Below are 25099 nucleotides of genomic sequence, written 5' to 3'. Positions count from 1 at the left end.
TAATCTATACTTCCTTTCAAGCAAACCTTGAAAACAAATTCAACTATCTATATTCCTTCAAAAATACTATGTCTTCCACTTTTAATTATACTGAACTGATAGATGTGTGAATAGATTTTCAGCATAAGGAATATGACACCTCTAAAAATGATTAACCAAGAAAAAGTGGCATCACGTAGTCTGGATAGCACTAAGAATGAAAGGGGAGGTTTACAACATGCTAATAAGACCTGCTATGGTTTGGAAACTGAAACGGGGTCACAGGATAACTGGCCACAGTGATATTTAAAGTCCTCTCATCCTGCCTTGCCTCTTCTTACTCTTTGCTTACTTATTATGCTTCACTGCCTACACACCAGCTACCATTTCATGTGACATTTCAGGTAGCAATTCACCCGTCTGGAGCTCTTTTTGACCTAATTTCAGCACTGCCTACAGAGATTTCAGGTGCATTCATTTATAAAAGTTCATTTCTGGCATACAAAGGCTATGCTGTTTGTCACTTTTTATTTTTCACACATCAGTGACGTTTATGCAACAAAACTATTTGTTTAAGTGCGGCGGTTTGGGTTATAATAACTTCTTTCAACAAGTCTAATAAGCAATCAAGGTACAAATTTCCCTTGCTTTTATTTTGAAGATAAAGTCGCCAATTTAGAGCCTGCGCAGTAGAACCGGATAAGAACAGACAGGATCTGTCGCTTCACGGTGTCGAGAAAAAGAAATGCGTAATTTTCCTTTCAATTTAAACTTTTCTTGTAGGTGACGAGTTCACTTCTTGATCGTTTACCACAGGGCTTACATTTTTACACAGTTCCGGTTTGTTTGTAGCCCCGAAATACATTTTTTCATTCATTTTTTACGTGCCTGTTTGTGTCATTTGCACTTCCTGGTAGAAACCATGGCAGGCTCAGAAGACCAGAAGTTCTCCCTCCAGGAGGTCCTAGACACTTTTAAGTTGTGTCTGTCGGAAAATAAAGAAGTCTATCTAGAACAGTACGTCGCTGGATGGCGTGGGCTTGTAAAGTAAGTGGTTTGGTGGTCCAAATATTCTCTGTTGTTCTTACATCAGTGTAGAAGTAAAGTAAGGCGAGCAGATCACAGCAAGGTAAATGTAGGACAGAGAGCGTTTACTATAAGCTAAGATCAAGTCTTGAGATTTATATCTGATCCAGCTGACTCTTCATCTATTTAAAAAAAAAAAAAAAAAAAAAAAAACAACTTTCGTATGTTTAATGAATAAAAAAGTGTCACCTTCATGCCATGAAAACTTTCCAGGTTACAGACCCTCAAAGAACATAGGGATAGGCTAAAATTTTCTTTTTAATTAATTATTTTATGAGTCCTTGCAGCTTCATAATTACAGGAGATATCCACAGATTTGAAAAACACATTAAAGCTCTGTTCAAAAACAAATAAATTGTATAACCTGAAATCAAACCCCCCTTTTGTTCAATTCTGTTTTCTGATTCCAACTTTGTGCCTCAGTATCATGTCTCCTTTCCCTCAGCCCTAACTGCTTGCACCAGATGGCTGCCCCTGACTGAGCCTGGTTCTCCCTTTTAACAGGTTTCTTCCTGTTACAAGGAAATGTTCTTTCCCACTGCTGCCAAAATGCTTGTTCATAGGGGGTTGTCTGATTGTTGGGGTTTCTCTGTATTATTGTAGGATTACTGTACCTTATAGTTTTAGGCACTTTAAGGTGATTTTTTTTGTGATTTAAATAAATAAAATTGGATTGTATTGAAAGTTATATTGTAGTTTCAATTGCAAAACTACAACAGTCAAATGTCTGTGAAACAAGGGTCATCACAGGCTGAGATAGGTGGCTGATCAAAACAGGTTATAGCATATGAAAGGGTCTACTTTACCTACAGACTGATTCCAGAATCATATTCCTGGTAATAGTGTGCCTTCTTGGCTAGGGCTAGGTCTCTGTGGAAAAAGAGATTTTATTCTCAGTGGACTTTCTGGTTTTTAAAAAAAAAAAAAAAAAATCAATAAAATGTGATGACAGAAGCAGGCCGACAAGTATTTGCAAAGCTGGTAATGCTAGCATGAGTGTTCCCCTTTAAAAGCTCCATGTTTTTCTTATATAAGAGCAATTAAAAGATCCAATAGAAAAAAGAAACAAATACCAGAGCTGTATAGTGAGAGTTTTGACGGAGAGTATAGTTTGGACTCTTTTCAATTAGGAAAAAATGAAAGTAAAGGAATCAAAGGCAACACAATAGCATTACGAAACAGGCTGAGGCACAATAACTGCATCTTGATAATATTTTAGAAATGACTGGAATTTGTAATTATAATTGAAATTCAAATTGCAGCGGCTTTCATAAATGTTGCATTTTTATTGTAAAAAGTATGAAATATTTTTGCAGCAGGAACAGCATAAAAGGGAAAGAGTTGAGCTTCAGCTCTGGTCTGTGAGTGAATTCTTGGAATTTCTCATGTGAACTGAACCGATTATAATTTGCAGGCATTTAGAATTTACTGCCGTAATAGTAGACCAAAAGGACACCCAGGTGTTAACGGAGTGTGTTTTTACTCCTTGTAATAGGTTTCTGAACAGCTTGGGAAGTGTCTTTGGCTTCATTTCTAAGGATGCTGTCAGCAAGATCCAGATCCTTGTGAATTATATGAATGGTGAGAACGCTTCTCACTATGCTACTGTGCAGTCGATGGTAAAATACGAACTGGACAATAATCTCGTGGATGTGAACAAGAAAGGAAGCCACCCAGAGTCTGGCTGTCGTACTCTGCTGAGGCTCCACCGCGCTCTGAGATGGCTGGAGCTCTTCCTGGATCGCCTGCGCACCAGCACAGAAGACAGTAAAACATCTGCCCTGTGTGCAGAGGCCTACAACGAGTCCCTCGCCCAGCACCATCCGTGGATGATCCGTAAGGCTGCGGGCATGGCCTTCCTCGTGCTTCCTGGCCGCCAAACCTTTTTCGAAGTAATGAATGTTGGCCCACCTGAGCAGGTTGTGGCCAAGCTGGGGGAGGCCCTACCTCTCATCTCTGAGGTGTACCAGATCACAGAGGACCTATATGCTCAACATAACATGCTTGATTTACCTTAGAAGCAAGAAGTGCTAATATCTGACACGTCATACTTTATATAATTAAATATTTGTAACTTGTCCTTGGTGAAAGGCTGCTGAACAAGATGCTTCTGCTGCTTGGTGAAGGATTGTCATAATTAGCTGTAATACCACTAAGATTAATTTTGAAACTACTGTATACATGTTTTAACATAAAATTCTGTACATTTTCCTCCAAGTAATGGACCTTTGAATGTATTTTTATTAACTCATCTTTTGCTTTTAAATCAACAGTTCCCAGTCTAGGGTCAGCAATCATTTACAGTATATTAATTAATATTAATATATTGTTTGTAGTTAACTCAGATTTTGAAGATTTTACATTTTTAGACAGAAATATATAATTTAAAAAGCTGCACCTTTTAAACTTTTGACCATCCACCCATCAATCTTTCTGAGTAAATGAGCCCAGCCATCTCTCAGAGGAAGGTTAAACATGTAGGATAAGATCCTGTTGGTTTAATTCTTATAATATTTAACAGAATAAAATCCTTCTTCTAAAATAACCAATCTTAAATAATAAAAATCAGTTTATTTCTTTTTAAATCCTTAAGGACTTTTTGACTTGGTTTTTAATTTAGTTTAAAATTGCAATTAGATCTTTATACGGTATTTGAAAAAGAAACTGATCCTGAATTTACCTTAAATCCCTTCATTAGTTAGAATTTTTTTTTTTAAGTAAAGCTGCTGGAGAAACACTCTTAGACAATAAATTAATAAAAGTTAAAATCTAAAAGAGTTTTTAGACAGAATTTCAATTTTCAATTCTCTCCCAACAGTCAAGATTTAGAAAACAACACGGCAAAATAACTACTTCTATTAAAGCGTAAATGACAATACTGATACAAAGAACTACAAACAATACAAAACAATGTCTTTTTCTTCAATTCTAAAAGGCTTTTCATACAGTTTACAATACCACCTTAATAAATGGACTACACAACACTGCTTTACCTGGGAATGCTGTAAGTTGATTTTTAAGTTACTTGTAAGCACACATTGTGTCGCTTCGTCTGGTCTGCCCTCCCTTGTCTCCTATTATTCAAGGAGTTCCCCAGGGCTCCATATTAGGACCACTATATATAACTTTTCCATTAATTTCCGTTAATTTATTAAATGCTGCGTTCTGTTTTTATTCAGTCATCTATTGTTATAAATTATTTACTGTTATCATTTACTGTTTAACTCCTTCAGTAGTACAGACCCTGGAATTTCTGCACTCATTCTTTGATGTTCTCATTTGATCTCATTGTGACTGTTCTAACCTCAGTAACACTTTTTACTTTGATTTAAAAAAGAAAATCTGAATTAATGAAATAAAAGGAAATATTGATCTGCTTGAAGTTTTCGGATGGAGGATGTTCAAATTACAGTTTTCCATTGTGGTCATGTTTGGGAATAGCTGCTCTGGATTGTTTTGTTTTTTTTAAATTAATTTAAAAATATGAAGGGAACTACAGTGGGTCCCTGAAGTCTTGGGCTCCCGTTTAAAGCTGCTGTTTTTGCAACAACATTTATTCAAAGGAAATAAACCAAGTTTGCATTTTGGATTTGAGATTTCAGCATTAAGAAGTAATGAAGAAACAATGAAATGACAAATTAATTAGAAGTGAACAAATGTTTGGCTCTCAGATATGAAAACAGGCTGAAGAGATTTAATATCTTAAGAGGATTAACAGAAAAGTTATTTACTGGCATGATGATGATATTTTGTAATGCTTAAAAGACCAAACATTTAATTGGGGAAACATGACACAAAGTAATAATGAATAATAGTGAGGTATACCAATTATGAAAATTGTATGGAATAAAGTAAACTGTTACGTCAGTTTTTCAGCTGCCATGCAGTATTTAATCCAGTGTTAAAATGTTGAACCTTCTGTTGCTGGTAATCATTATTAATGACCTTTCTATTTAGATATATTACAAAATATTCCATAAATATGGGATGATGATATATTACAAATGCAAATGGACAAACATACTTAATTGGGAAACAGCATGTTGTAAATCATTGATTAAAAAGGTTTAACTCTGTACATTGTTGTTTTCCATAAATTCATATCACTTCAGTGTTTTACTACACATCTGATTTAGGTTTTTTCTTGTTAAATGAAGATTTGTATTTTTGTTACATGCAAATGTTTATTTATGTCCACATGAACAAATGTTTTGCGTTATGAATTGATTTATGATTAATGTACAAATATTATGATAGAATATAGCATTGTATTTGGAACAAGCATGTTCTGTATTCTGTGTTATTATTCACTCAAACATGTAATAAACATTGCAGGTGAAAAAAGACAGATGTTCCCGTTTGGCCGTGAAGGATGTACTTAAGGTTTCTTATTTTGTGAATTAAACTTTGTCATGTGATTTTTTTTGATTTTAGAAAATAAGTCATTGTAAGTGCAGCCATCTCACTGTCCTTAAACAGCATCTTGAAGGTGACAGAAATGAACACATATCATTACTATGAGACTAAATACACTCACCGGCCACTTTGTTGGGTACACCTGTTCATCTACACATTAATGCAAATGTTTACTCAACCAATCACATGGCAGCAACTAAATGCATTTATGCATATAGACAAGATGATCAGCTATAATTCAATCTGAGCATCAGAATGGGGATGAAAGGTGATTTAAGTGACTTTGAATATGACATGATTGTTGGTGCCATATGGGTTGATTTGAGTATTACAGAAACTGCTGATCTGCTGGGATTTTCCCACACCACAGAGAATGGTCTGGAAAAGAGAAAATTGATTGATGATTAAGGCTAAGGATATTTTTCCTACATTATTTTATTTTAGGTAGTTTTGTGAGAACACATTATTGTTTCAGTTAGTTTTGGTTTTGATTATAGTGAACACGTTTTCAAACCTAATTTTAGCTTTTAGCTCACTAAACAATAAAATAAGCTTGCCACCTTCTGTTTGCATTAATGTATGAAGCTGCAGTTGCATGTTTCCAACAGCAGGGGACTCCCACTCTCCAACCACAGGTTGTCAAGGCAACCAGAGTGTCATGGCAACGTTGCTGACGCTTGAGAAAGGACTTAATACCCAAACTGGGAAGTAAAGCGCACAAACGCTAATTTAACTTGTTGACCGGCTACGGAAGCGTACATTTATACGTTTAACCAGTGCGATAGTTTTTAAAAGCTGTGCTCATAGCCTTTAGAACAATATAAACTTTCTTTACTCTTTTTTGTAACGCACTTACGCCGAAACACAGCTGGAAATCTTCAAAGCAGCGGATCTTCGATGCATCTAACAAGGCCAAAATCCTCTAAGGGGCGAAGCAGACCTGCTGTAGACAGCTCACTGTATCCAGGGGAGGCGAACAGCATCCACAGGGAGCCGGGGTCTCCTGAGTTCCGCAGGCCGGACAGAAACCTTCGCTCCCGGTCTCAGCCCGTCATGTTGCAAGCTAACCACCTGAGCCAAGAGGAAGTTTTGCACATGCTGCAGCGTACTCCTGCTGCTCCGCCACAGTCCTTAAACAAGTACAAAGTCCTTCCGTCAATAGAGAAGAGAAGGCAGTCAGAGGTGAGCCTGCACAAAGACGTGTACAACCTTAACCTAGCAAAGGATGGTGATGATGTGACCAAGGTCTGCAGCCCCAGTGATTCAACGGCAGAAGCTGGCAGTGGCAGTTTGCTTCTTGCTGTAAGAGCTCCATGCGGAAGGAGGTTTCAGCAGCCCTTTGACCCCACACACACTCTGCTAACAGTGAAAGCCAGTGCAGAGGCCAGGTTTGGAACCAGGTATGAAGATGCTTGCATTGAGACCATGGAGGTGCCACGCAGGACCTTTAGAGACCTGCGTATGACTCTGGCACAGTGTGCCATTCCTAACAGATCCGTGCTGTGCATCTCTCAGAAAACTGACACTATGGGGGGACAGGAGTAATATGTGTTCTTTGAGGTCTGTAACTGTGCATTTTGTAGCTTCACTTGGATATCTGAACTTCACTGTGCAAAGTTTAAAAGGCTTCTTTCGCACCAATCTGTAGCCTCTAAGATTTTTAATGCCAAACTTTGTCCAATATGCACCTTACTCAAGTAAAATTAAACTTCTCGTGCTCAGGATCTGTGTAGCAGAAGAGATGTTTTTCTGCATTGTGTTCATGAACCTGCACGGAGTTGTGATTCTTCAGAGTACTTTGAGATTATATACATTTCAGGATGTATAAATAAATGTTTCATAACTCTGGAAGCTCAATGAGCAAATGGGGTTATATATTTGGAAAATAAAATATTCACAACGACGTTGATTCTCAAAAATGATTTAGGTGGTCTTTACGCATGTAAAAGCTCAGTTTTGCAATCTACATTTAATAAATTTTAGTATAGCTCCTTTCAATTTGTTTTCCCAAAGTGTTCATTAAAACTAACTTATCATAATCAAGTTTTATTATTAAATGGAGGAAAGTAATCTTTTGAATCATTTGATTAAATTTAAATTAATAAAATGTATCCTTTTTCCAGGCAGTTCATGGCATGGGCAAGCAAGTATAACATCTTCCAAAAAAATAAGTTTAATGACAAAGTAAAATGGTAGAAGTTTTACATTCATGTCTGCAGTATATACCGTTTATATTTAGAGTTCAGGGTGCCTCACATCCCACTAAATGATATTTACTAGTTTAATTGCTTCAGTAAGATTTTGCAAGCTGGAATTGTACAGCCTGCTCCTGAAGGCATCATCAAAACCTTATTACTCAGGTGTACTCATTATAATGTAAGCTATTAGAACCACGCCAAGGAACTTGGAGTTTTTCACCAGAGAACTTTTGAATCCATTTAAATTGCTTGTGTGTTTGACTTCACAGAAATGGTAGTCAACACCAAAGTGAGTCAATTAGTCTGCTTAACTGAAAATACAGTTTTACATTTTAAATAAAATTATGCTCAAATGTGTTTCAACAAACTCATAATACCATTTGTGCCAACTCTGGAAAATTTATTGAAACAATCACACAGTAAAGTTAAAGGGGGAAAAAGCTATCAGGTCTCTCCCTCTGTCTCTCTTTTTATTAACTTATTTTTTAAACTTTAAGTCATCTTCTCAGCAGGCTTTAACAAGATTTTTTTTTTTAAATCCACAAAAAAAAAAAAAACCTCAGCAACATCCTCACATGAAATTATGACTCCCGCTACAGTAAGACAGGCATTTTAAACTTTTAAAATGCTTTAAGCCACTCAAGGATAATTGATCAAACTCAAGTCATGCAAACATCTATACTAACTACATTAATATTTCACTGCACAAATAAATGAAAGAACACTGCAATCCAACACTCCTGTATGCTTTAAGGTGACGTCAGTGAACAAAGGCAAACAAAATCAAAGTGCAAACTTTGTTTGGCACAGTTAACACACGCATGCATCTGTAAACAATAAAAGTGCAAACAATAAATCCTTGGGGGAAGGGGGGTCATTAACATTTTAGGCAACATGTCTGGTTGTTGCAACTTCAGCTTATCAGGTTCTCCATTTCCTCCAGATTGGAGGTGTCAAGTTTGATGATTTTCCTGTCTGTAGGTGAAAGGAAAAAAAGAGGATGCGTCATTAGGATCTGGATTCTCTCAATTGTATCAAGCTCGAGTAAAAAAATGGAACATACCGAAATGCATCTCAATCTGTTTTATAATGTCCATGCTGTGCTCGCTGTCCACCATATTAACAGCAAATCCACGTCGGCCAAAACGGCCGGTACGGCCAATGCGGTGAAGGTATGTATCATTGTCAGCATTCCCGTCCAGATCAACTGGGAGTTCGAAGTTCACCACCAAAGACACCTGTTCCACATCAATACCTGCAATCCATGTAAGCAAAATAGTAAGTGCTGGATAGGGCTGTTCGATATAACGATATATATCGGATGACGATATAAAAAAGCCTATTGTTTCATTTTACGCTATTGTTTGTTTTGTGGTGTCGCAAAATAAACTGTTTACGGCAATATTTTTTCATCATTTTGATGGTCATTGTAGTGACTATATTAATTTCTTAAAGTTCTCTCTTTCGCTTATATTTTATATAACCACACTACGGACGGACAAGCGCCTGTTTTTATGCACTGTCGTTAGCAACAACGATGGTAAAACCTTCGCTTGTCCGCTTGTTTATTTTCCACATAAACCTTTCACAATAAAGCTCAAGATCCTGTTGAGACTTAAAAAAAAAAAAAAAAACCCTGAATCATGTGAAAGAGTATGCAGAGTATTTATGGATGAGAAGCAAAAAAGAGCCGTCAGGTGCTAAAAAATAAACCTTAGACTCAAACATTAGAACAGGCTTTTCTCCGCAGAACGCTATGTAATAAATACTCAAAGAAAACAGCGGCCGGTGCAACTTATGTCTAAAAATGCATCCTTTAATAAATCTGTTTTTTTTAAAACACTCGACTCCAGGTACACGACGCCCAGCTGGAAACACTTTCCGCAAGTCAAGCTGCCCGAGATTCACAGAAAATGTTAAATCTTTGTGATTTATATCGTTATCGGGACGATAGATGTCTTATATCGGGATATGAGATTTTGGTCATATCGCACAGCCCTAGTGCTGATGGACATGGACTTCAGGGATCAACAGTGGTTAAAGTGATCTACACTGGCTCACTGATAAAAAAAAAAAAAAAAAGTTTTAGACAATTTCCCCACTGATGGATTAAATAATAAATATTTTAATAAACCGAATCTGCCTCACTTTAAAATAGACGTGTCCACCTCTAGCTCTACATTAATGGGTGCACACTTACCACCATTGGTATCAATCATTGGCAATCAACTCTCACTTAATAGCCTTCTTACCTCTTGAGCACACATTCGTGGTCACAAGCACTTTCTCTTTGCCGCTCCTGAAGCGTTCAATGACAGCAGCTCGCTGCTCCACTGTCATTTCACCACTTAGCAATGCCACCTGATGGCCCTCTTTGGTCAGACTTTCTGTCAGCCAGGCAGCCATCTTTCGGGTCTAAAGAAAGAGGGTAAGAAAAGAAGTTATAACCACACATACTTACAATTTAGCCACTAAGGGTTTGGGGTTTTTTGGGTGGGTGGGGTGGTGGTGGTGGGTGTGTGGGTGGGTGTGTGTGTGTGTGTGTGTGTGTGGGGGGGGGGGGTGTTGATGAACAGTGCTGACCAAAAGTGTTGTGCTTGTGTCACATTTCTCCCCTCAATTTTAATAGCACTCTAGTTTTCACACAGTCATACTTACTTTCTACATCTCATTCACTGACATATACCAACATTTGCACCACTCAACAGGTCATTTTTAATACGGACAAGCAGGGAGAGGCACAGGTGGGTCCTCTACATCCCATTTTTCTACACCCTGCCTGGTGCCAGGTTTGGCTGGCCCTGGGGATAGGTTGACTGAATCCCGGGATCACTGTTGGCTTTTTACCCCTTAGCTTTAATAGCTCATCGCTCCTTCAGCCAGGTGAGTTAAAACTGATCATTTATTAAGTGAAAAGGTCACACGAGTCTGCTTTTTCTAAGCTCCAGCTTCCTACCTAGAGCTACAAGCAACCACAGCCTGAAAAAAAGGATATTTCCTCTGTCAACAAAAACACCGTGTCTTGCAGCCAAATAAACTCGGGGCTCATCATGCACTATTACTCTACTAGTACTGGTGTCTTCAGCTACACTTTATCTGTAGATTAAAATTTAGGATACTAACTTACTGACATAAAACCCTTCTTTTTGTGAGCTCTCTCCTTCTCACGAGTTACAGTGCTTTCAGTGCCAAATTAAAACCATTAAATCATAGTTTTTGTTAAGCAGCTTTGAAAACACCTGACTTACCTTGCAAAAGATCATGGCCTGTGCAATGGTAAGGGCCCCGTATAGATTGCAGAGTGCCGTGAACTTGTCCTCCTTCTCTTTGCAGTTCACATAGAACTGTTTGATGGTATCCAGAGTCTCCTCCTCACGCTTTAGCCGGATTATATTAGGTTCAGAAACAATTTGCTCTGCAAACCTCCACACAGAGTCCTCAAATGTTGCAGAGAAAAAGAGCATCTGACAGTTCATCGGCAGCTGTCTGCATAAGTGTGGAGACAAAGTGTGACAAAAAACACTTGTTTAAACAAACAACAAAGAATGTTAAGTCATTAGACCTCTCTTTTCAGTTTATTGTTGTGTGTACATTGGTATATTGAGACGGAGGAATGTTAATGTGGCTTTTGATATAACTGATTAACAAGTGTTCCCTGTAGTACATTTTTACATTAAAAGAAACATAAGGTTCCTGAGATAAACCAGACTGATCTTAGTGGAAAGCAGAGCAGCACGTTGAAGCTGGTACTGCAGGGTTCAAAACTGTGCAAACTATTAAATGTAATACAGAGATGGCATGTGTGAATAAAATATATTAATCAACAAAGAAAAGGCTGATGATGCCAGCAGTAAAAAATAAATTAATAAAAATGACAAAGTTGTAGTTCATGGTGGAGCTGCAGCCTCTCCTCTCGCACTCACAAAAACACATGCAGCAAATCTGAGGCCAGTGACAAAGGGGATTTCCAGAGTCGAACAGAAGGGTTCACTGTGACTACAATTAGAATCAAAAGAGGACTGTGGTGGAAAATTTTACATTTGTGCTTCCATAACATAACACGATTAAAAGAAATTATTTTTTGTATGCTGGTCTTTAAGAGTTCCTTCCTGTGAGAACAAAGTCTTCATGTTGCTTGGCTCACATCTAAAAATGTTAGCTTGCCCTTTTTGCTGTGAATCATACTTTATATATGTATGCATGCATGTATATATTATTATCAATCTCCACTTTGATGGGCCACCTGCTCAACAAGTTTAAATATGAAGCGATCTTTTCACTGACACTCAAGCAAAAAATGCTGTTTAAGAAAAAATTAAAACGACAGGATTGTATGCAGATATAAATATAGCGGATATCATGTTAACTTGGCTGCCAGCTTACATCGTCTCTGCTCGCTCTTTAATGAGTTTTAAATGATGTGAAGTCCTCTCCATGACCCCTTTTAAACTCATCCCTGCATGCTTCAGGTTATCACACAGACACAGAGGGAAAACTGCTGTCAGCTCTCGCAAAGCATTTTGTGACATCAGATTTAAAGACTGCGTTTTTATTCTAATTTGTTCTTTATTAGCTTTGTCGCCGCAAGAAGGAAATCAAAGGTGTATGGGAGGAGGTGAAAAGACTCCTCTACTCACACAGGTGGTTCAATAAACAATACTTATTTACAGATGTTCTCATTGCGATTTTAGGAACAAGCACTGATGCTGTAGACTAGAACAATATTTCTTCTCGTCCACCTTCACTATTATCTTGGTAATAATGCTGGCTCTTTGCAGACTGCCATGTGTGTTTAAGAGGAGAAGCTTCAAATACAACAGGATCATCTTCATTCCCGCTGTGTTATGAAACTTTGTTGAGAAAAGCACAAGTTGCCTAAGCCGAATCCTTTTTCCCACATCTCTCTCCCACAAGTAAAATCCACGTGCATGTATATTTAAGTACAAATGTGAGTGGAACGCCTGCACTGTGGCATCAACCAGTGCTGTCTTCTTACTGTGTTTTCAACACCAACAACAGGTTCTGTAGTTCAGAGGTATATCTTTTATTTTTAAAACTGGCAACTGAATAAATTTTTAGTGAAGATTCGTGCCACTTTGGTGGAAATAAAGTTACTGGCCACAATAAGCCAGAAGCAGGCTAATCTACCTACCTGATGTGCTTTTGTTGGTTAAGCTGAACCTACTATGACTGATAAAATGAACTATGACATTATAGATTATGGCACCAAATACTAAGCAATTAAAAACCTGCTTCAGGTGAACTGTACTGCATGCCATATTTACCAGCCAGTGTTTGTTATTGTAAAACTCTGGAAATAAAAATATGAACATAAAGACCGAAAGGAGTGCACCTGTGGATTCGAATGCTCTGGTCCCGGTGGCCCTGGGTGGCGATCATCACATCAGCCTCATCCAGCACAAACATAGTGATCTTTTTGGGGTCAATGAGCTTGTACTTGGTGCACCAGTCGTGGACTGTGCCCGGTGTACCAATGACAATCTGCTGTTGCAACTTGGCTCCTCGCTCCACTGAACACAATGCAGAGAGTCACGCAGTGAACACAGACTGGTGACTAGAAATCTTTTCTTCAGAAGAGAGTACAAACACTATCACATTCTTACTTCTATTTCCCCGAATGGCATATGCCAGCTTCACATCTGGACAAAATTTCCCCATTTGCTCAATGACTTGACCAGTCTGCAATGCGAGCTCGTACGTCGGTGCGATGCAAAGGCACTAAAAGAAATTTTTTTTGACCTAGTGAATACATTTCAGGGTCTGATAAAAGGATACCAGCTGTCTCAAGAGATTGAAAATGCTGTGATACTCTGAGGATGTTCTGCTTACCTGAGTCCACTTATTGTCAGGGTTTACATGGCTGAGCATGGCCAGAGAAAATGCAGCAGTTTTACCTGTGCCAGACTGCGACTGTGCAATCAGATTCTGAGGTCTGAAAGCAGAAAAAAGTAGACATGAAGAAATGAATAAATCACAGAAAAACCCGATGTGCTGAAGATTTGAAAGGGTTTTTAAAATTTTGACTGCTTAGATTTTTTTTTTTTTAATCATTACAACAGGACAAAAGTCCATTTAAAAAAAAAAAGAAAGAAAGAAAAAAAAAAAATCACAAACTAAAGTTTTATTAAGTAAAAACCCAAAAAACCAAAACATACCCCATGTCCTCAAGCCTCACCTGCTGAAGCCAGGGTTCCAACACACAAAAAAATGTGCATAAACATGTTTATTTATTCCCACCATTGTTTCAATTATTTGTTGTCAGCAGATTAGACTTGTGACCCTTTCATCGCATAACAGCTGACAACAAGCTGACTAAACAACAACAAGCTGTTATAGGCTTACAAAATAATGCCTGCTAATGTTGGGCTTGAGTGTCCTATAATTTACCATTTCCTTCTGATAAACAGTTGTATTACATTTCCACATCTTATGGGAGATTATTCGCAAAGTGTCCCAGTCCAACAGCGCTGAATTCGTCAACATCGGCTAACAGCATTTATCAGAGGCAAAAAAGCAGTGCTGTCACAATACTAGAATTCAAAGTCAATACCAATACCCAGGAAATTATTCGATACCATTATTTAATGCCACACACAAGATTTTAACCCAATTTTTTTTGAGCCCATCCTGCAACACCATCCTAACATCAGAACCAACAACCACCTTTATATATAAATAAAGTAAAAACAATATAAAAGACTAATAAGGGCAGAAAAGTATGTATGTCCAGTTGACTAGTCACATACAATTATGGTAGCAGGTATAAATTTTGGGCCATTGTACACTATATGCAAAAAAGAAAATTAATGGTTGTTCTTTTATAGATAATTGTGAAGCTTTTATGCAGCCATGACACTAAACAAGTATTTTATTCTTTTTTCTCGACTCGGTCATTTAATTTTCCATGATTTGCTGGTTTGGAAGTCTTAAAAATAGAAGCAAACTTGGGGGGTGAATTGTCAAGCTGTGCCCTTAATGACTTTTTGCATCTGTATGAGCTTCTCAAAGGCACAGATCATCGTTTTGGAACCTCAGCTTCTCTTACATGTTGAGTTCCAGATGTTTCAATCAGGGCTTAGGTTTAGTCTCCCAAAGGCAGCAGAAGTAGATCCAGCCTGTTATTTACTCCATCTGCTCTTGTTTTTAAGAAACATTTTAAACAGTTGTCTTCCATTAATTGTGGCAACAGTTATGTACTTTGTTTTTTTCATGGCCAACTGTATGTATGCATTTTGCTAGACTGTCTGTACAGCATTTGTTAATTTAAGGTTCCTATATGCAAGGATCTGTTAAAGAGTAATTAAATATTAAAATATTAATAAAATAGTGTAACTTTTTGGCACAAGGCACCATTATAAATGAACACAAGTGTGACATCCACACACATCTTTAAGATGAAAAAAGGCAAATGGTTAACATTTTTCTGAAATAACTTAAAATTGCTGTTAAATAAATCTCTTAGAATATTTATCAAGTTAATTGTTTTGGCACAAATTCAAAATTAGTGAATATGAACTCACAGCTGTGCCAGCACAATGGGCAGCTAGCCAACTAGCATTACCCAGCATGTCTTTTGGTGGTGTAATTTTCTAAGTGAGCAATTATCAGTATTAAAAATAGGTAATTTTTTTTTAAAAATCACTATGCCCCATGTTTCCCCTGATGAAGTGTGTTATTTTTAAGTTATTAATTGCTGTAATGTAGTAATTTATTTATTTCATATGATTAGAAAAGTGAGAGAAAAATACATTTAACACAGGACCCCACAGGAACCGTTTCTCAGCCCTAAAAGTGGTCAATAATGCAAAATACACAATAATGTAAACCACTTGAAAAACCACAGTGCACGTTTTTTCTGGCCACTGGAAATTATGACTGTACGCCCTTAACACCATTTGTTGAGATGACAGCAAAGAGATGTCCATTAAAGTGCCATTATTATCAACCTGATAATTTACTGAGAAAAAAAAAACTACTATAAATTTTAAAAGAGCACGCTACTGTAACATTTACGAATTTAAAACAGACAGATACTTGGGATTCTCCCCTCAAACAACTTAACTGTTTTCAGTCAATAAATCAAACAGATTTCTCCCTTCGCTACTAAAACAGATGACTAAAAATCTGACTTATTATAGTGTTGCATTTTCTAACTAGTAGTCATTTTCCTTTTCCATTCATTTTCTTCCACTTATCAGGGTCATGGCAGGGCTGGAGCCTATTCAAGCTACCACTGGGCGAGAGGCAGGGTACACCCTGGACATGTTACCAATATGAGGCAGGGTTAAAACAGCATTAGTCCCATTTTCATTTTGTTTTCAACTGAATTTGCCATTTCAGTTTAGTTTTTATTGTTTTGATGTTCGGATACTTGTCAAAGGCAAGATCTAAGAGGTTCAGAATAGCAAATACAATAAAACAACACTTTGAGAAGGCAGCTTACTCATTATCACTCACGGCCTCATATAATTAACAAGAATCTCCACCAGAGCCTCACCAAGCTCAACAAACTGGACAAAACAAACAAACACTAAAATTAAATGGAATTCCCTTGTATCTTTGAACTTCGTGTAAATCAACAAATACAAATTTGAAATGTAGTTTTTTTTATAAACAGACTTACGGCTGTGCCAACATCATAGGCAAAGCGTTTTCCTGGATCCTTGATGGTCTGTTAAAGCCCATATTGTACACCCCCTTCAGCAACTCAGGCTTCCTATTAAAAATACAAAATAAGGTAATTTTATAAAAGTAACACACAAAGCAAACGAGCATGATGGAAGTTTTCCTTGCAGACTCACAGTCTCAGCTCCTCAAAGGTCTTCACCGAGTACAGTGGAGAGTTGGGGTCCGCCTGCAGGACCTCCACCTGGTTTCTGTTCCTCACCAGTGAGCGGCGGATTAGTTTGTTCAGCAGAGACTGCTCGGCCAGGTTGACTCGCTCCTCTCCCCATCCTCCATTTCCGGCCTTCACGGGCATGATATTCCCTACACAGGTGGCAATACCAGCAACCACCATGACAGCACAATCACAAGTTAGCAGTTAATTTAGTTAGATGTGATTTTAAGGAGGAAAAACGAATAGTTAAGTTACCGTTTATGTCTCCTATCACGTTGCGTGGACCACGAACTCCACTGACTTTTTTGGAAAAGTCAAGCTGGTGAAAAAAACAAAATATGTTTGAAATTTTTTTGGCGCAAATAACGCAGCAGTGACAGCGAAGTCAGCGTTAAGCTAGCTAGTTAGCACGCGTTTTGACCCAACAGTTTGGAAGTTGTTGGGTAACCTTTAAAAGTTACCTGTGAGGATGTAGCCTCCTGAACATCCACTGCAGCTGCCCAAGAGTTTTGGGACATTTTCAGGCAGTTTTTGTGTAGTTTTTTTTCCGAGACGAGCAACCTTTTTTCTTTTTGTGCAAAAGTTTGATGTCAGCATGAGCGATGTGCGTGAGCGCGCCGCTGTCCCGACCTGAACCAACCGCAACCTGCTGCTGGACCACGCGTGTCGCATTCACAAGCGTTGGAAATATTGACTATATTAAAACTTCAGCCCACAGACGCAACTAATCAAAGCAAAAACAAGCTGAGTAGTGGTGCTTTTGCAGCTTTTCGTTTTGAAGCCAATTCTTTGACGTTTCTTTAGGTAAAATGTGTGAGAGAGCTTTTAATCAAGTTCCATCCACAGATAGTTTATAATGTGATAAATATTTCTAGTAACTGCGCCATTTTCATCTTTCTTTTTGTGTGATACAAGAAAGTAATTTTTTCCACAAGTTTGGAGAAACATTTCGTTTGTTTGTTTTGAACTTTTAACGCTTAAATACAAGCCACGATACGTTTACGCACTTTCTGAGTGATACGTGAATGCACCACAATGAACTTACTGACACACCCTTCATAGAAGATGCAACCAATTACTGCGCATCGACAGGTATTTTAAATTTTATCACTTAAACTGCTAAATGCAAAAATACAGCACTTTATAACGTAAACGTGTGTTTACATACGTAATGTTTTAGTGCTAGTTTACTAAATGCGACTATTTTAATGTAAAGTAACATTCATTATTTTCAAGCTAAGGTTCGTGTTAAAGTTTACAAATAGATGGCAACGCACTACATATTTAAATTTAATTTAAATATTTTCTAAAGATCCATATTTTCTAAAGATCCTTGTTAAATTAATGTTAATTTAATCCGTATAGGCTATTAAGGGCACTTCAAGACACTTAAATTTACATGTTTATATTAAAGGGTTTTTTTCACACCGAAACGACCGTAAAGCAAGTCTGCAGTTACCAATTATATGCACTTTGGTTTACAAATTACTTATGTTTTTGATAAATTGATTTTTCATGAGCCCTACTACAGACTGGCAACCTGTACAGGGTGTACCCCATCACTTGTCCTATGGCAGCTGGGATAGGCTCCCAGGGACTTCCATTCAGCCCCAGTGGATGAATGGAATCAGAAACATCAGGGTGGATACATGTAATTAATGTTGGAAAAGAAATGACACCAAGCTCTCCCACAGGGGAACTGTAGAAAAGGGGAGAGGCCAATGTGGTACCCCAAATTTATAGGGTTGCACCAAAGAGGAAGAAGAAAAGGATGAGGAGGGGCTCTAACTGATAATGAAGATAATTACAGGTTTGGAGGTCCTAAAAGTCAAGTATACCAGGAACAGTTTGGGGTTTAGAACACATTTAGTGTAATTATAACAATATGTAATTTATGACCCAGTTACATGTGTGAGATGGACGATTCCTCTAATTCATGAGTCAGTCATTTAAATAATTTTTCAGTGCAAAACTAGAGACGGTTTTATCAGCTTCTCAAGTGTGAGGATTTGCCTATTTTTTTGGTATCTTGTGTCTTTAGAAAGTGGCCAAAATAAGCAACCAACATTTGGGATTTTCTGACATCTTATAGATCAAACGATTAACTGAAGGATTAATCAAGTTGAAAGATGACAGAAGCAGTTTTTATTTTTGCAAAAGAAAAGCTCTGGATTGACGTGGGGTTTTCCTTTACCATTCATGCCATGTGGATGTGAGAAATAGAGAAAGAGAGGTCGAGAAACAGATAGAAAGGAAAGCACGAGGGAAGGGGGGAGGAGGAGGGAGCTTTATTGGCTGCAGGTTAATTCAATTTGGAGGCGGATGTTGAGTTTCAGCCAACCCACACGCACACACGCACACAGACAACGATCTACATGTTTGCAACTATAGTAAAATGATTTTATAATGACATATTAATTGTCATGGTAACCTCAAGCAGAAAACAGATGGATGTAACAGAGTGATCGCAAAACAGAGAGACAGCCAAACGCCCACACTGGATTAAAAACATTAAGGGCTTTCCAATCGCACCACAGGAGAGATTCTAGGTGATATGAGGGAGACCTGTAACGCTGTATTTCCCACCTCTCTGCTCCTGGTGTTACAGTACATGTCAGGCACTGATCTCATGTTATTAAAGAGGATACCTAACACACTGTCATCGAGGGCTTGAATGAGTGGGTGGTGCTTTGAATGGGGATGGGAAGGGGGATGTTTGGACCCTGTGTCTCAGTCCCTCTCTCTCTTTCTGTCTGTCTCTCTCTGAAACTCCAGCGTCCACACAGTCAAGAAGAGGAGGAGGAGGAGGAGGAGGAGAGAATAAATGAAACAGTTTTTGCAACCACATGTTGCTGATTGAGCCGCTGCAGCAGCTACCCTTCCTTTCTTGTGGCCGCTGCATGTGTAGTTTCCACCACCTGTGGCCACACTCCTATTTCCTCTACGCCACAGAGAGAGAACAAAAAAGGGGCATCTGAGAGAGGTGGAGGAGGAGGATATCTTTCACGACAAGTGGACTTCTGATAGAGAGAAAAAGAGAGAGCGAGAGGGAGCTTACTGCATGCCAAGTTAATGCAAATGAAAGGTAAGATAATGAGAGATCAAAAAAAAGGGGATCTGCATATCAGATATGTTTTCATGCTGCAGAGTGTCTCTCTGATGGCCCACATCTCAAACAAGCCTGTCATTTGTTTTAAATGAAGAAAAAAGGTCAGCCAGTGTGATGATGATTAAAACTGCCAGTGCTGCGTCTCAGTGTAAACAGACTGCGTTTCAACAGGTGGTTTTCCACAGCATCCGCTCTCTGATTCGACACTAATGAGTTCAGAGGACGCTTGCATTGCTGATAGAAAATGTTCAGAGTTGATGGCAAACCCCAGAGTGTGGCTGGAAGATTCATGTGACTGAGTCAATCAGGAGAGAAGCATCCTGGGACTGCCACTTTTTAACACTAATTACTATAAAGTGAGGACCCTAAAGAGACAGATGCTCACTAGGCGCACTGAAGTGAAGCTTTTTAAATTGACTTTTGAAGAATAAGAACCTATTCCATGACAGTAATGCTTTATTTCCAAGTAACTTGTGATTTTATAAATATACGTTGATGTGATTTCTCCTTGTAGTGTTTCTTAGATTGACATTTCAATAACAGAAAATGAATCTTTTGCAGTCTTGATTTTTCACTTTCTGATCTATAGAGTGACATATATGTATGTATAAAAATATCTATCTATCTATCTATCTATCTATCTATCTATCTATCTATCTATCTATCTATCTATGTGTGTGTGTGTGTGTGTGTGTGTGTGTGTGTGTGTGTGTGTGTGTGTGTGTGTTTGTGTGTTTGTGTGTGTGTATTCCTTCTCAGTCAGTGGTTTACTGAGCACATGATGGCAGTGTTGAGACAGACGAACACAAATGCATCTCTGACCTTTTCTTCGCAATAAACAACCATGTGGCACCTTAAAACCTAGTTGGACAATTTCAAATACTAATCAAATCTGTTTTGTGATTCTCACGAGCGTCCAATGTAGTCAGAGAGTGTGGATGTTGTGCCTGAAGTTTGAATTTACTTTATTTTTATACGATTTTATGGTTTGTGTGACCAAAAGGTGCAATCAGCCCCTCTATCACAAATGAATGCACACTTGGAGATGTTACTGGTCAGTCTGCAGGCAAGCAAGCAGAGCTGTCTCTATGGATATTGCTTTCGTCACAATGCTTCCCATCAAGCCTGTGCTAAGCTCTGGTCATGCAGCAGATGCAGACCCTTCACAGCACATAACCAAGATTTCTGGTGGAGGAGACACCATTAACGATGAAGCACAGCCCAAAAGAAACACAATTTTATTGAATACTTACCTAAATAATTAGCAGTGCTGTTTTCCTTTGCGAGTATATTTAAAGCACGTGAAATTTCTTTTTTCATGTCTCATAGCACACAATGCAGTTCCCTGTCTTCTCGAGCTACAGCATATCACTGTTGTGTTGCAAAAAATGATGGTGCTTTAATTGTGTTCTGCTGCTGACCTTTTCCTGAAATGTCCTAAACACCTGTGCCAACTTAGGCGTTTTGTTTTTGCATCCTATCAAAAAAAAAAAGAAAAAAGAGAAGCTCCGATCATGTAAAAAATGTGCTGTGCTGAACTGACATCTAGGTAGCCCCTTTCAGATCTAGTTTTTAGTAAGAATCTGTGATATGTTTTAGTGTTACTGCTGGGAAAGCAAGCAATAAAATATAAGATTAGAACAAAGATAAGAATAGAGAGAACACCAAAGCGTTCAAATTTGAGAGATAATACAGAAATATATGTTCTAGCTTCATATTGGTCAAATCTTGGCAGCCATAGCTGGACTGGCCATCGGGCATACCGGGCATTTGCCCGGTGGGCCGCTGGCGATTTTTTGTTTTTATGGGCCGATCGATTTTTTTTTTTTTTTTTTGGAAGGGTATAAATAATGAAAGGTGTTGGATTGGCCAGTTGGTCATGATCGACTCTGGGCTGGACCAATTACAGCCGAGGAGGTCGGATGCACCCTCCCCCTTGTTTAGCAATCTTATAGACGAACTAAAGAAAATGGAGAACAAAAAAAGGAAAGAAGGTGCAGAAAAAATTAGGGCCAAAAAGAAACGAGCCCTTCAGGCAGACGCTGCCAAATGTGTAAAAATAACTGAATTGTTTGGCGGTAGCTATGGCATAGCTTCCACAGATTTAGCAACATCAGCAAGTGGTGGAGGCCAGCAGGTGGATAAGGGAAAGGGGAGGCAAGAGGAGGAGAGACCGAGGCGGCCGCCGTTCATAGTGGCAGAGGAACTGAACTTCAGGCAAGAAGTTATGACCTGCTGTCTGTGTCAGATATAAACCAAGTTTAGTTGTAGTTTGTTTTCGTTGTGCTGACTTTTTACAGGCGCTTAGAATAACTGGTACTGCGTACTAGCTAGCATGATGGAGTTTATATACTGCTGGGCGGGTGCTATGAAGTTACTGATAGTAAATTTTATTTTATGCTTCAGGTTAGTTTCTCAAACTCCTCAAAATCTTAACAAATTGTGCCAATCCTTACATGTTGCACCAGGCTGATTTATCATCTAAAGTGGAGAAGTCTGTGACAGAGGAGACAGAAGAGCAGCAGAGAGAGATGGAGAGATGACTTCATGTCATCCATGAGGGATGCATTTGACATATGTTTCACATATTATAGCCCAACAAGTTACTCATAGCAATTTAAATACCAGCAATCAGTTTTTGGCAGACAATCACTTTTTTGGCACAACACCGGCTATTGCAGTTAATAATACAACAGCTTCTTGCCATTTTTTGTGTTTCTTTTTATCGCTGTGTAACTGAGCTCAATTGAAAGCCTGCATGCGCTAGTACCTCTTGCCACAAGTTCCCAGAATCCTTTGCGGTTTTATCCCTGAATGACGTCACATTTTTGGTGGGCCGGGCCGATTTTTTGTCCCAGTCAGCCCTGTTGGCAGCTACAACCAAATTGAGCTATAGATGTAAGAACTTTTTGAATTATTTAACAAGGCTGCACATGCTAACTAGCGGTATATGCATTTGCTAGTGGCAGCTAGCAGCTAATTGACTTAATTGACTTGTTACTGTTGTAGCAAACAGATGCCAAGTTCCTAAATTCGGTAGCCATTATTGAGCTCACTAGTTTGAGAGAGGCTAGCTACATGTCAATGTGGGAAATTCCATCATGACATTAATAATTCTAGTTTTTTTTTTTAAATTTCAACCTTAATACCAATAGTTCAGATTTTAAGTTTCAAATTTTTCTGTTATATTCACATACCACTGGAATATCATTAGCAGTAATGAAATAGTTAATATAGTTAAGTGGATACATGTCTATGTACATATACATATACATACAGAGAGGCAGTGGGTAAGGGTCCAGCAATTTCAGTACAAGTGCAAGGTATTTAGATTTTCAGCAGCTCAGTAGCCAGATGGCTTGCTGGTATAAACTGTCCATCATCATCAGTACAGGAGTATCAAGCAGATCTTGATGCTCCTGTATGAGTCAGTCACATCCATACCTTGCTAGGATTTTCTAGCTTCAAATGACCAAAGGGGAGATTTGAAAATGCTAAGCTTCAATGTCCATCTATTTTATTACTACATTGCACATAGATATATGTACACACTTACATACCTAATTCTCCCCATTTGCAAATGTTTTATGACTGATGAATGTTTTCTTTTCCCACCAGCATCCTAAAACCACCACAATGCCTGGACTCATTAACAAGGAGAACCGGGGCGCTCTGCCACTCAGTGTGTCTGACATCAGTTCCTGTGTCAGGGGTTACACTTTGGCTCTGACAGCTTCTATGACCTATGAAAATATTGAGGATCATGCAATTGAAGGTGAGCGAGACTCATTTGTCACTTCAGTAATTTGATGGCTCACCACTTTCGGCCAATTTAGATTAACCGCATGCTCTTTTAGGCACTTGTAAAATTCATTATTATCGACTGAATAGGAAATGCTTGGTTGGTGTGTCTGGATAAAGCTCTTTCTTATTTTTGTTTTGTGTCTCTCTCTTACTGTCTTTTAGGGATCTTCATTTATCCACTGGAGGAAAATTCTATTGTTGTAGGCTTCGAGGCTATGATATCTAGTCAGATTATAACACTTCAGATCAAAGACAAGGCAAAAATCGACGACTGTTATCTGGATTGCTGCGGCACTTCTAATGGAGCTCTCCAGAGTGGCAGCGGTAAGACCAAGCAGCTCTAATCAATACTGTTATATTAGCAAAAGATCAAATGAGATGAGTGAAAGTTAAAGGTGTTCAAGTTGAGGAAACCACTGAGAAGCATTACTCCAGTCTGCAACTCCCTGCCAGCTTTGTGGAGTGGTTTAGGCTCGTTTATATCTTTGAATTAGTTTCACAGCTGCAGTTATAGGGTGTGTTTTGTTATCTTTCAGAAACCCCACATTTCCTCTTTGGTAATCCCTACCAGATGATGCCAGATATTTCCCTCGGGAGCTGGTGGAGACCAAAGCAGAGTAGTTATTGGATTCAAGTCATTAGACCTCCAAAAAACAAAATAAGATCAAAATATATCAGTCATGTCACCACAAGGGGTAGTACTTAACCTGTCAGGCCCTGTGAAATATGCATGGTACAATATTTGCTTTTGCTCTGGGGGGAGCTTCCTGCAGTCAACAAATGGGCTTCAGGTGCATTAGCATGTATGAGGGGACGCAAAATTTACCATGTAACAGTGGATGTAGCATCCAGCTTTGTACTAAGCATGGGAAGTCAGTTTATGCTCCACCCGGCTGCTTCAAGCTTGATCATTCTTTGCTTAGATAACAGAAAAGATTTCTGGTCTCCCTTTTTTCTCCATTGATAATCAAGTGAAGCAAACTGCGTCATTACTTGAAAAAACAAAACAAAACAGAGATACTGAAAGTGACTGACATTCAATTTTGAAGTAACCCTAAAGATTTTTCAATGCCCAGCATTAGGATTGTGCTTAAAGTCCTGTGCTTAGGAAAGGTGTACATTGGAGTCAAGAGACGTAAGTGAGATTTTATACATCAATCAATCAGTAGGACTAATTGTTTTAGAAAGAAAAAAGGGATAATTCAAGAAAGTAATTTGTTGTAAGAAAACGGTTGAACAGTTTTGTTTAATATTTTATACATGCAGGATCGTAGTTACTGTGGTTATAGTTTAAAAATCTGCTGTTTCCCCTTCTAACAGGACACATAGTGATGGATGAGGATTTTGAGAGGACCGTGTTAGTAGTTAACCTTGGGATCATCCCTCCCATGGAGACGGTCCACATTTTGGTCAGTACCTCCTCTGAGCTTTCCACTCTGCCAAGTGGGGGCATCAGAGTCTCATCTCCACCTGTGTGTACGCCCCGGGTGCAGAGGTCCATCAACGAGGAACAGGGACTGTCCCCAAACTTCTCCAGAACGTAAGAAAGTTGAAGAACAGCAGAAATCACTGTCTGGTTGGCTTAAGATGGTATATTTCTAAATGGCATCTGGCACTTTAGGCTCTTTAAACTCCAGTTCTCATACT

At 38.5% G+C, this 25099-nt stretch overlaps 4 protein-coding genes across 6 annotated transcripts in view; 3 read left to right on the top strand and 1 right to left on the bottom strand.

Moving 5' to 3' along the window:
• Window positions 1-659: 659 nt before the first annotated feature.
• cptp (ceramide-1-phosphate transfer protein) lies at window positions 660-3441 on the top strand. Of its 2 annotated transcripts, XM_086278253.1 has the most exons (3): window positions 660-758; window positions 897-1026; window positions 2561-3441. In XM_086278253.1, exons 2-3 carry the CDS (start codon window positions 902-904, stop codon window positions 3081-3083), a joined length of 648 nt encoding a protein of 215 aa, XP_086134379.1. In that variant the 5' UTR covers window positions 660-758; window positions 897-901; the 3' UTR covers window positions 3084-3441. The 2 variants fall into 2 exon arrangements, with proteins under 2 accessions (XP_086134379.1, XP_086134378.1); XM_086278252.1 differs by having other exon boundaries at window positions 668-1026.
• A 2687-nt stretch (window positions 3442-6128) lies between these two features.
• Window positions 6129-7203, top strand: ubxn10 (UBX domain protein 10). The gene has a single exon (XM_086277433.1). It carries the CDS (start codon window positions 6379-6381, stop codon window positions 7024-7026), a length of 648 nt encoding a protein of 215 aa, XP_086133559.1. The 5' UTR covers window positions 6129-6378; the 3' UTR covers window positions 7027-7203.
• Window positions 7204-8099: 896 nt separating this feature from the next.
• On the bottom strand, window positions 8100-17222 carry ddx19a (DEAD-box helicase 19a). Its single transcript, XM_086277432.1, has 11 exons — window positions 17001-17222; window positions 16795-16858; window positions 16502-16688; window positions 16324-16416; window positions 13530-13632; window positions 13304-13418; window positions 13033-13210; window positions 10928-11165; window positions 9932-10094; window positions 8743-8934; window positions 8100-8654 (listed from the first exon to the last, which is right to left on the bottom strand). The coding sequence occupies exons 1-11, from the start codon at window positions 17055-17057 to the stop codon at window positions 8593-8595; spliced, it is 1452 nt and encodes a 483-aa protein (XP_086133558.1). The 5' UTR covers window positions 17058-17222; the 3' UTR covers window positions 8100-8592.
• A 2100-nt stretch (window positions 17223-19322) lies between these two features.
• vwa5b1 (von Willebrand factor A domain containing 5B1) overlaps window positions 19323-25099 on the top strand; it is a 33164-nt gene continuing 27387 nt past the window's right edge. Inside the window, exons 1-4 of one of the 2 annotated variants that reach the window (XM_086277610.1) lie at window positions 19323-19624; window positions 23267-23423; window positions 23615-23776; window positions 24773-24992. In XM_086277610.1, the coding sequence (XP_086133736.1) occupies window positions 23285-23423; window positions 23615-23776; window positions 24773-24992 (521 nt within the window). In that variant the 5' untranslated portion in view covers window positions 19323-19624; window positions 23267-23284. Of the gene's footprint in view, window positions 19625-22467; window positions 22547-23266; window positions 23424-23614; window positions 23777-24772; window positions 24993-25099 lie in introns of those variants that run through there. The other variant, XM_086277611.1, reaches the window with a different exon arrangement.

The sequence above is a fragment of the Aulonocara sp. 'chitande type north' Nkhata Bay genome, linkage group LG20 (assembly GCF_057382095.1).
Source record: "Aulonocara sp. 'chitande type north' Nkhata Bay isolate Kocher_YH1m ecotype deep benthic linkage group LG20, A_spYH_male_GT1.1, whole genome shotgun sequence".
NCBI lineage: Eukaryota > Metazoa > Chordata > Actinopteri > Cichliformes > Cichlidae > Aulonocara > Aulonocara sp. 'chitande type north' Nkhata Bay.
Note: the sequence above shows the minus strand (reverse complement) of the source record. Positions and strands in the feature narration are given on the sequence as shown.